The following is a 12424-nucleotide window of genomic DNA, read 5'->3' on the forward strand; positions in this document are numbered from 1 at the left end:
ACTCCCAGCTCTGCACCTTAGTCCAAGTCCATCCCGAGTTCATCCCCAGCATACTCTGGGGAAGAGCAAAGCTGCCTCCATTAGGAGAGGATGCATGTAGCTGAAAAGCATTACCCTACAGAAGGGAAATCATGTTTTGCTGATGAGGTCATGATTAATATTCACATATAATGAATGATCAAACCGTTTCCCAGGCTTTTGGTAATCAAGATCTAGGATAAAATTTAACATATCAACCACATAAAAACAAATGAGCTCTAAAAATCTTTTTGCTTCACTGTGTTCTACTAGAGCTTACCCTAAAAAAGCAAAATCAAGAATGCCTACCCGAACAAGTTTTTCTGAGTCCCCTCTCCATTTGCTGACAATGGTGGATGCAGAAATATTAAAGAAGGTTGTTTTACATTCGGTGGCCACAGCTTTGGCCAGTAAGGTCTTTCCTGTTCCTAGAGACACATGTGGATAAAATATGAGCAGGCAATTAAACTACATGCTTCTGCTTAGACACAGATGTCAGTCTCAGGTCTCCAGTGAAGGAGGAAGTAACTACTCAGCTCTCATCTGCCCCAGTCCTGAAGTGAGGACAGTTGGCAGCAATTCATCTTTTGCAACACACACTTAACACCAAGACCAAAATAGGACATATTTACCTGGAGGGCCATAAAGCAGTAGTCCTTTCCAGGGGGAAAGAATCCCAGTAAACAGCTGTGGGTACTATGGAAACAAGGAACAATGATGAGCTTTGGTATCAATACATCAGCCTCCACACCCTTAGCACAGGCAAGCAAGCAAGGTTAGCATGGAAAACAGATCTTCCTTTTTATTTTTATTTCAATTTTACTTTCACACTTAATAAGAATGCTGGGATTAATTTGTATGCCCTTTTAAAAGAGCAATTTTTAAAAATATACATATCTTTATTGTAAAAATAATATATAACAATATTTACCAATTCAACTTTTTTCAGGTGTACAATTTAGTGACATCAATTACATTAAACATGTGCTACCATAACCGATAAACAGAAACTAAAAGAGAAATTTAAAAAGAAAGGCATACGTAGGTGCTTTTCCTATCTGACACAGTAACTTCTTACATGCAAACATCATTTTCCCCAAGTTCTCTTATTCAGAGCATTTGACAATCTTTTGCATGTTGTAAAACAGGTACTAACTTTAAGATAAACACTAGAAATAGAAAATAAGTGTGTATGTGAATAAAGCACAAGGCTATGGCGAAGTCTATTTTAGATGTTGGGAACATACAGTGGCAAATGCACTATGAGACACTGACTCCAAGCAGACATGCATGGACTTCAGTGAGTCTTCCATTCATTCAAGTTCAAACAATCTGGAGGTGGGCAGGGTTGGTAGAGAATGGGAGGAGGTGGAGAAGAAAAATAACAGTAAACTTATAACTAGCTATTTATTTCTTGCTGATGCTAATGTCAAAATCTCAACACTATCACAATATAGATCCTATATTACAATGGAGGTACACATCCAGGGAGTTTCAGTGAGATGTTCTATCCTTTGAAAAAATATTATACTATAGATTCACTTAGAAGAAATGGTGAGTAAATGTCTATTAATTCTAAACACCATCATATTTCTTACCCACTGTCTGAATACAAGGAGGAAGAAGGGGAAAAATCATCCGAATTTATACTTTTTTGCCTCCTTAAACCAAAAAAAAAAAAAAAAAACTCAAGACTTGTTGCTGTTGAACCAATTCTGACTCATAGCAACCCTATAGGAGAGAGCAGAACTGTCCTATAGGGTTTCTAAGGAGCAGCTGGTGGATTCAAATTGCCCACCTTTTTGGTTAGCAGTTGAACTCTTAACCACTGCATCACCTTAAAAAAAGAAAACTGGGGGCTTCATGGACTCAATGAAAAGCATATATAGGTTATTCAATAAAATAAATCTGTATCTCCTATCTGAGGGAAATTACAGAAAATGGCCACAAATTATTTGCAGCTCCTCCCATCAAGAAATGGAGTCTACCGCACTACCTGATCTCAGAGCCTACTATACTGCTACGGTAATCAAAATAGCCTAGTACTGGTACAACAAGAGATACATTGACCAATGGAACAGAATTGAGAACCCAGATGTAAATCCAATCACCTATGGTCGCCCGATCTTTGGCAAGGGCCCAAAGCCCATCAAATGGGGAAAAGACAGTCTTTTTAAACAAATGGTGCTGGCAAAATTGGATGTCCATCTGCAAAAAAATGAAACAGGGCCCATACCTCACACCCTATACTAAAACTAATTCAAAATGAATCAAAGTCCTAAATATAAAGCCAAAAACTATGAAATTCATAGAATAAAAAATAGGATCAATGCTAGAGGCCCTAATACACAGCATTAACAGGATACAAACCACAACCAACAACTCACAAACTCTAGAAGATAAGCTAGATAACTGGAATCTTCTAAAAATTAAACACTTATGTTCATCAAAAGACTTCTCCAGAAGAGTAAAAAGAGAACCCACAAACTGGGGGGAAAAATGCACAAAGGAAATGAACAGACACTTCACAAAGAAGACATCCAAGTGGCCAACAGGCATATGAGGAAATGCTCATGATCACTAGCCATTAGAGAAATGCAAATCAAAACCACAACGAGATGCCATCTCACCCTGGCATTACTGGCACGAATCAAAAAAATAGGAAATAAATGTTAGAGAGGCTGTGGGGAGATCAAAACCCTTCATGTACTGTTGGTGGGAATGTAAAATGACACAACCATTTTGGAAAATGATATGGCGCTTCCTTAAAAAGCTAGAAATAGAAATACCAAATGCTCCAGCAATCCCACTCCTAGGAATATATCCTAGAGAAATAAGAGTGGTCACACGAATAGACACATGCACACTCATGTTCATTGCAGCTATGTTCACAATAGTAAAAAGATGGAAACAACCTAGATGCCCATCAACAGATAAATGGGTAAACAAACTGTGCTACATACACACAATGGAGTATTGCGCAACAATAAAGAACAATGATGAATCTGTGAAGCATCTCATAACATGAATGAATCTGGACAGCGTTATGTTCAGTGAAATAAGTCAGTCACAAAAGGACAAATATTGTATGAGACCACAACTGTAAAAATTCATGAAAAGGTTTACACACAAAAAGAAATAACCTTTGATGTTATCAAGGGAGGGGAGGGGTGGGAAAGGAAAAACACTAAACAGACAACAGATAAGTGGTGACTTTGGTGAAGGGTGAGACAGTACACAATACTGGGGAAGCCAGCACAGCTGGTACAAGGCAAGGTCATGGAAGCTCCATAGACACATCCAAACTCCCTGAGGGACAGAATTGCTGGGCTGAGGACAGTGGAGACCATGGTCTCAGAAACATCTAGCTCAATTGGCATAACATAGTTTATAAAGGAAATGTTCTGCATTCTACTTTGGTGAGTAGCGTCTGGGGTCTTAAAAGCCTGTGAGCGACCATGTAGGATACTCCACTGGTCTCACCCCTTTGGGAGCAAGGAAGAATGAAGAAAACTAAACATACAAGGGAAAGATTAGTCCAAAGGACTAACGGTCCACATCTACCACACCCTCCACCAGACTGAGTCCAGTACAACTAGATGGTGCCTGGCTACCACCACAGACCGCTCTGACAGGGATCACAATAGAGGGTCCCAGACAGAGATGGAGAAAAATGTGGAACAAAATTCTAACTCAAAAAGAACCACCAGACTTGCTGGCCTGACAAAGACTAGAGAAACCCTGGGAGCATGGCCCCTGGATACCCTTTCAGCTCAGTAATGAAGTCACTCCTGAAGTTCACCCTTCAGCCAAAGATTGGACAGGCGCATAAAACAAAACGGGACTAAAGAGGCACAGGGGCAAGAACCAGAAGACAGGAAGGAACAGGAAACCTGGTAGTAGGGAACCCAAGGCTGAGAAAGGAGAGTGTTTACATGTCAAGGGGTTGTTAACCAATGCCATAAAACAATATGTATACTAACTGTTCAACGAGAGACTAGTTTGTTTTATAAACCTTCATCTAAAGCACAATAATAATAAAAAAAAAGAAGTGGAGTCTATTTTTTTGCCTCTTGAATCTGGGCTTGGCTATATGACTTGCTTTGGCCAATGGGACATTAGCAAATATAAGAAAAGACTTAAAAATATAAGAAGAGGCTTGAAAACTGCTACATACTGGGATTTGCCCTTTCTCGTTTCTTTCGGGGAATTTTCCTGCCACCGTATAAACAAGACTGGGCTTGCCCACAGGAGGAGAGGCCTCAGCTATCCTATATAGCCTAGCTTTTCCAGCCACACTGGCTGATACCCCAGACACGTGAGTGAGCCCAGCCAATGCCATATAGAAAAGAGATGAGCCAGCCCAGCTGAGCGCAGCTAAAATTGCCTACCCACAGAATTGTAAGCAAATAAATGATTGTTGTTTTAAGGCACTAAGTTTTGGGGTGGTCTGTTATGTAGCAAAAGCTAAGTGATATACTATATTTTTACACAAATAATGTGTGCCCTTTTTTGCTAACCATGCAACCCCCTCGCACATTATTTTCCTAGGCATGCTGTGGTCTTATATGTATGTGGGTGTTTTATTTACGTGGGTCTTATATGTATGTGGGCATGTTATTTGTGAAAAAATACAATATTCATCTTCTCATCATTATATTTGTAAACCACACATGGAGAGTTTTTGTTTTTCTACTTTTCTACTCATTTAGCAAACCACTCCTCACAGACACTTCTCAGGAGTAAGCAATAAGAGTAACACGCTGGCTCCGCTGGCCGCTGTCCTGGAAGGAGCTAACCTAGTCTGCTCAATCAGCCCAAAGCAAAGCCCCAAGATTATGGGGGCAGAGGATCTACAGAACCAAAATGAGAGGCCCTCTCCTATGGGAGGCTTTTCTACTATAATAAGTATATTTTCCGGAAGGCAAGCTAATTTGACTGCGGTGTAGTAACTATAGTAGCTGACAAATGGTATACACCACAGAGTCTTAGATCTTAAATTATCACTTACAGCAGACACCTGCCTTGAACCAAGGCATAACATGATTTTAAATTGCCTAGAATGAATTGGGAACCCCTGATGGCGTAGTGGTTAAGAGCTATAGCTGCTAACAAAAGGTTGGGAGTTCAAATCCACCAGGTGCTCCTTGGAAACCCTACGGGGCAGTTCCACTCTGTCCTATAGGGTCGCTATGAGTTGGAATCGATTCGACAGCAGTGGGTTTGCTTTTTGGGTTTAGAATGAATTGGGCCTCGGTGCTCCAATGTCGAAAAAGTGTGGGGACACAGGCAAAAGGTTAACTTGTGGACAGAAAATCATCCTTGCCTTCCTGATAGGTCTATGACAGATGGCTTATCCAATGGATAAGGAATAGAAATAACCCCCAAGAGGCTTCCCATCCTTACCCTTATAGGATACACAACAGCTTCTTTGACTAACTGCTTGGCTGCATCGAGTCCAATAATGTCATTCCACTTTATGTTTGGATTGTGGAGATAAATGTCCTGCAATGCACATTTGATCATTTTGTTAAAACTAATGTTTTCCTCTACAGCTGTAATAAACACAGGAGCAGCAGAGCACTTGACTTAGAATAGAATACGAAGTGCTGGTGATAAAAAACTTCATATTTTATATATGCACATACACACATTGTAATTTTGGGTTAGTTCACCAAAGGGATGTCATGAAAATATTCAGTGAGTTTCCTGAAAAAGCTATTGATGATATATTATGATATTTTTAGAAAAAAAGGGAAAAATCTCCTAACAATGGACTATACCTGTCTTCAGTCAATAGCAAACCACGCTGATTTACAACCCCCATCAAAGAAGCTACAGAATATGCCTTCAAATTACATTCGCTTTTACTGTGAGACATAGTTCCTAGCCAGTACCTGGTCTCTCTCTTGCTCCTTGATCTCGCAAAACACTTTCTTAATTTGTTACATAAAAGAGATAATGTTCCTCTGAAACCAATTTCTCTTTTTCCCTAGTGATTGTTCCCTACTTCCATCAGGAGCAATTGCTTCTACAAAATTCAAGGAAGCCGACAACCAAACAAAAGTGGTTTTCCTCTCGCATAGTAGAGCCCTGTAGCAACCATGTAGGGTAATCAATTAAGGTAGCTTTTACTGATAACTAATTTACAGTTTCCAAACTTCAATTTCACAGGGCATCTCAGAACAGTCACGCAGGGGCCTTTCTCGGTATGAGTTGTTTCGGGAGAACTGAGTATCTAGAGTGCTACATCAAAAAAAAAAAAAAAGACTTCTTTTCAAAGTCATTCTGAATGACTACAGAACAATCTAGCAATGCTTTCTTTCTTTAATTTTCAACAGGTAATACATGCTGGTGAGATGTTATGTTCCTATCAGTGTCCCCCATTCACCTAGCTCCTTCCACTACAAGCAGGCACTTTCATCAGAGAAACTATTCATACAAGTGATTTTGGTTGTACGTAACAACTTCCTGGACCAGTTCAAAGAGTGAGTCTACCTTCCAAAATCGTGGGAGAGCCCATGCTGGCTTTAAAGCCCAGGTCTACACACTGGTCCCAGCCACTCCTGTCCTTATTACTGCTCTTTCTTAGGGAAAACTTCTCACACAATAGGAATTCATCTACATTAAAAGGCAAGGCATTCATAGATAATAGCAGTTTTTCCTCCCCTCTTCTAGAGTTGATATTGAGATCTACACAATAGTGTTATTTTCCCAATAGAAAGTTGCTCCTTTTATCAATCCAGAGGTATCAAAAAGCTCACCAGACTGCCTCGTGAGGTGGTGAGTTCCCGGTCACTGTAAGCATCCAAACAGATTGAATGACCACCTACCAGGGTACTGGAGAAAGACTTCCAGATGGAATCATTTCAGGCCATTTCTACTCTAATTCTATCCTCACTCATCATGTTATCCTTTTGTTAAATGGCAATGAGACTGTTGATTTTTGTGGATATAAAAAATATTTTTCTGCTCTCCCATATGACCCAATTACTGTGACCTGGCTCAATGCCACATCCCATCTCACTGGGATAAATTCAGACTTGGTCTCTCCAACTCCATTTCTTTGATATCCATCCTCCACACTGTCATTAGAATAAGTTATCTAAAAAGACATTGGACTATCTTATTCCTCTGATGGGCACCTTTCAAAGATTTCCCATTACCTACAAGCCAGTTCTCAGCCATGGGTCCTGTACACTGAGCCCTTATTCAGGAACCCTGGCCTCTCTCTCCATCTGCATTTCCCACCACTCTCTGCTTCTTACTTGGCTCACCAGAAACACTGCACCACCTATACTATTTCACCGGTATGTGCCTTTGCCCAGCACACTACCCACTCTCCCTCTTCCACTCTTGTTCCAGTGGCTATTTCCTGTATATCCTCTTCCCTAACACTTCCCCATTCTTTGGTGCAAAATACCCTTCCTTCATGCTCACAGAATGAGCCCTGCTCACAAGATGAGAAATTCTTGTGGGCAAGGACTGTGTCTGATCAATCCATCTTTGTGTTTCCAGCACCCAGCACTGGCCTGGCACATAACAGGCACGCAGTAAACAGCTCCTGAACGGAACAGAAAGCTGAGGAACCCTTAATTACCTCAGAGTAGCTTTGTGTTTTGTGGAAAATGTTTTAAACATCTCTCTGAGTCTGCTTAAGTTTCAGTCTCATTAGATATGAGATCTCATTAAATATGAGATCACTAGAAATTAGAAAAGTATCCTATAGCCCGGGAATCTATTCTATTCCCAAGTAACTTGCCCAAAGTCACACAGCTAGAAAGAGGAGGAGCTAGAAATCAAATCCAGGTTCATCTATCCCAAAGCCAGTGTCATTAACCATTAAGCTTGAAAATCAATCAGTAGCCTGGATGGTAAAACCTCTATGTTAGGGATTGAATTGTGAATATGTGTTGTAAATCCTAACTTCTATGCCTGTGGTTATAATCCCATTTGGGAATGGGTTGTCTTTGCTATGTTAATGAGACACAATTAGTGTAGGGTGTGTTTTGAGTCAATCTCTTTTCAGATATAAAAGAGATTAAACAAGCAAGCCAGTGAGCAGAGATGGGGTAAGACAGATGCCAAGGCACAGGGAGGTCTCCAAAGAACCAGGAAGCAGAAGCTGAAAAGACAAGGACCTTCCCTCAGAGCCCAGAGTGAGAAAGCCTTCCCCCTAGAGTTGGTGCCCTGAATCTGGACTTCTATCCTCCTGAACTGTAAGAAAATAAATTTCTGTTCGTTAAAGCCACCTGTTTGTGGCATTCCTGTTATAGCAGCACTAGATAACTAAGATACTCTGCTACTAACCTTGTTTTCTATGGAGATTTTCATTTATGAAATCATCAGATTCCTAGTCTCTCCATTTCTAGGCTTTGACTTTTTAAACAAGTTGCAGGCATGCTCCTTCCTTCTCTAAGAGACTTTCTCTTTCCTTGACACTTGGCTCTGCTCTAAAACCTTTCACCTGTCCCTTCCTTTCTAAGTCATTTTCTCGGCCTCTGTAGTGAGATGGTGGGCTTTTTATATTGTAATTTTATGATTCTATAATTTATTTATCATGCATTATTGTGCCTCTAAACAATATGAGTGCCTTCACAAGTGGGGGCACTTTATAAATAAATGATCATATTTATTGTTATTAATAAAAGAAGCAGCCTGCAATGCTCCAGGAGCCCCAATCTGCCTCTGTAAATTTGTGAATTGAGTATCAGATCTTACCCGGCTCACCACGGCTGCCAATTCTCGCATCTCACTGTTCATGCCAATAAATGCACTCAGAGGTTTTAGCAACCGTTCCTGACGAAAGGAACAAAAAGCCTCACATTACAATATTGCTTCATAATTTAGGAAGAAAAACAGAACACAGATCTTGGTGGCAGGTTGCTATGCCCTTTGACTTGATTTCAAGGTTTCACTGTGTTCAAAATTCTATTTCTAAAGTTCATCTGGATTTTGACAGTCTGAAAGATGAATGTCACATCTTAGCCACTTACTGAGGGGTCTGGGTTACAGTCGAAGCTGTTCAAGGCTAGTTCACTAGTTGCTCCTTTGATAGCATCTGTGAGCAGGCCTCGGAAGTCAATGATTTGGCCCTGAAAGGGAATAATGGTTATTTACGCCATTATGTCATTTTAAACCCTTCCATGCAGGAAGAACTCACCAGCACAGGACTAAATGATAGCTCCTATTTGCTATAATCTACCTTCACCACTCAGTACAGTGCCTGGCATATGACGGGTGTGCATGGTGCTTTGTGAGGATTCTTTTGAATTTTACACCTCCTCTATTAGTTAGTAGGAGCCCAGTTTCATGTGGAAGTTTGGTCCAGAGAAGTTAAGTGGCTTGCCTAGGGCCACACAGCTAACAAGTGACTAAAGGATTCAGACCCAGATATGTGTCTCCCAGATCCTTCCACTGCCACCTTGTCTCCCTTCAGGAAAGAGGGGGAGAAAGCAAGCATGTTTGCAAAAAATACAAACAATAACAATAACCAGCATTTATTATTTTGTGCTAGGCACTCTCCAAGGAACCTTGGTGGTGCAGTAGTTAAAGCGCTCAGCCTCGAACTGAAAGGTCAGCAGTTTGAACCCACAAGCTGCTCCGTGGGAGAAATATATGGCAGTCTGCTTCTGTAAAGACTGCAGCCGTGGAAACTCTACGGGGTAGCTCTACTTTGTCCTATACGGTCACTGTGAGTCAGAATCAACTCAGTGGCAACAGGTTTGGTTTGGTTTGAGGCATTCTCCACTCATGATGACATTTAAAGCAGGCACTGATTATTTCCATTTTATAGATGAGAGAAATGAGGCTTAGAGAGATTAAGCAATTTGCCCAAGGTTATACAGCTGAGATGCATTTGAGCAGGCATTTGAACTTAGGCAGGCTGACTCCAAAGCCTATGTCCTCAAGAACAGCATGCCTAGTAATTTGCAGGGGCCTTGGGAATCCTGAAACAAGCCTAGTGATCGACTGCTAACGGAAAGGTTGGCAGTTTCAAAACCACCGTCCTCTCCATGGTAGAAAGATGTGGCAGTCTGCTTCCGTAGAGATTTACAGCCTTGGAAACCCCATGGGGTTGCTATGAGTCAGAATTGAGAGCAGTGGGATTTTGTGGTTGGGAATCCTGAAGCTAGTGTCCCTAACATGACAACGATAGGCCCATACTGGAGATCAGCCTATAGCCATACACCCTCGTTCAGCCCATGAACATTTGAAATTCTTGGGAGAAAACCATTTTCATTTTATCCTGAAGACATTTAGGCTAGAAAGAGGATTTATAGCCAGACTTTTTCAAAGGTTAAGTGCTAGATTAAAGTCCCTTCCTTGTGACCCAATCAGAAACATCCATTCATATCAGTAGAGGAATTCAAGAGAGGAACTAATATCACAAGATTGCTAGGCACAAAAGTGACTGAAAACACAATGAAAGTACAAATAGTGAACAAGGAAATATTTCCCCATGGAAGGCATTGATTCAAATGGGGTCATCCCCAGCAATTATCCATATAATTGAGGCCCATAAAACAAAAAAACCAAACCAGTTGCAGTTGAGTCAATTCCAACTCATGGCAACCCCATGTGTTACAGAGTAGAACTGTGCTCCATAGGGTTTTTAAGGCTGTGATTTTCAGAAGGAGATCACCAGGCCTTTCTTCCAAGGTGCCGCTAGGTAGGTTTGAACTGCCAACATTTCAGCTGATGTTTGCCATGGACTGAATTGTGTCTCCTAAAAATATGTGTCAACTTGGCTGGCCATGATGCCCAGTTTTGTGTGGTTGTCTTCCATTTTGTGATCTGATGTAATTATCCTCTGTTTTGTGACATGTTGTAAATCCTAACCCCTATATGTTAACGAGGCAGGATCAGTGTGAGTCATAGCCTTACAAAATGGTGTGACTTAAGTCACACTCTTACTCAATCACACCTTTGTTTGAGTCACACCTTTTATCTTAAAAGAGATAAAAGGAGGGAGAAGTGAGCAAAAAGGGAAGGGACCTCATTATCACCAAGAAAGAAGAGCCAGCAGTGCAGTGTGTCCTTTGGACCTGGGGTCCCTGCACTTAGAACCTCCTAGACCCAGGGAAAGACTGATGCCAAGCCACATGGAGATCTCCAAGGAATCAGGAACAGAAGCTGAAGAGACAAGACCCTTCCCCCAGAGCTGACAGAGAGAAAGTCTTCCCCTAGAGCCAATGCCCTGAATTTGGACTTCTAGCCTCCTAAACTGTGAGAAAATTTCTGTTGCTAAAACCATTCACTTGTGGTATTTCTGTTATAGCAGTACTAGATAACTAAGACAGAATTCGTTTGAGCCACCAGGATTCTATTGAGGCTCATAAAGGGAGCAAATTTAAGCCAATGAGATAGCGCCCTTTGATTTCCAGGGAGATGCTCCCAGCCTCCTCTCCAGACTCACACATACAGAATTCATTTGGGCTGAGAAGAGCTGGCGAGAGCTAAGTCAGCAGTCCCATAGTTGAGAACTTGATTAGAGAAAGACTGAAGACTCTTAAAGCAATACAACCCTGGAGGTTACAATCAAGAGAAACATACTGGTGTTGATGCTACTTTTCATCTCCAAATAACATGTATTAACCTATCTTTTGCCTGTACCCACCCAATCTGGGTCTTTTCTGTTTGAGAAACTATTATTTACGAATTTTGACATGAGGTGCATCATGAAAGGGGTAGAAATATATATGAAGGACAAGATTGGCACTACATAAACTGAGGTTTTATGGTTCAAATGAAATTACTGTTAAACCTGGAACCATGCCTCCAAGGAGAAAGGTGACACCACTAATCAAGTATCACTGACAGGGCAGAAAAGAACGAGTATGAAGACACACTCATTAAATAACGCAGGACAGTCATGTCAAGGTTTATCACTTCAATCACAAAATTTTTAAGCTTAAAGGAACATTAGAAGTTACCTCTTCCAAACTCCTCAATTTACAAATGAGGAAACAGCTCCGCAGAGATGGCGGAGATTCCAGAGCAGAACCCCAGTTTCTGACCCTCATCCAGTGCTCTTCCCAGTCTACTTACAGCCAACCTTTGATCATTACATATTAACTTTCCTGTTTGACAAAAATAATGTTTTTTATTTTCATTAAAAAAAAAAAAAAAATGCCCCCTTTCAGTGTTCAGTTCCTGAGGTCCACTCACCCTTCGTGGGTGGGCGTTTTCTTCTCCACTGCCTTTGTTGATTCCTGAGATATTTAAGCCAAAGTCAGCACTCTCCATGTTAGTGTTATTGACAACCTCCTGAAGAAAGAGGGAGACAGTGAGAAGTCAGTGTGGAAAGCAACTAAGAGATGCTAGTTGTCACTGCCTGTTCCATCATCCAAAAATCAAATACTGGATACCAGTTCTGTAAATGGAGAACCTCACGTGTAATGTG

The 12424-nt window shown here is 41.0% G+C and overlaps 1 protein-coding gene across 8 annotated transcripts in view; it reads right to left on the reverse strand.

Moving 5' to 3' along the window:
• KATNAL2 (katanin catalytic subunit A1 like 2) overlaps positions 1–12424 on the reverse strand; it is a 94089-nt gene that overhangs the window by 27266 nt on the left and 54399 nt on the right. For all 8 annotated transcript variants that reach the window (XM_064294556.1, XM_023543813.2, XM_023543804.2 and 5 more), the window contains 6 exons: positions 12190–12288; positions 9015–9113; positions 8740–8817; positions 5425–5523; positions 651–714; positions 328–446 (listed from right to left, as the gene is read on the reverse strand). In XM_064294556.1, the coding sequence (XP_064150626.1) occupies positions 328–446; positions 651–714; positions 5425–5523; positions 8740–8817; positions 9015–9113; positions 12190–12288 (558 nt within the window). The remainder of the gene's footprint in view (positions 1–327; positions 447–650; positions 715–5424; positions 5524–8739; positions 8818–9014; positions 9114–12189; positions 12289–12424) is intronic.

This window comes from Loxodonta africana, chromosome 11 (genome assembly GCF_030014295.1).
Source record: "Loxodonta africana isolate mLoxAfr1 chromosome 11, mLoxAfr1.hap2, whole genome shotgun sequence".
NCBI classification, from domain to species: Eukaryota; Metazoa; Chordata; class Mammalia; order Proboscidea; family Elephantidae; genus Loxodonta; species Loxodonta africana.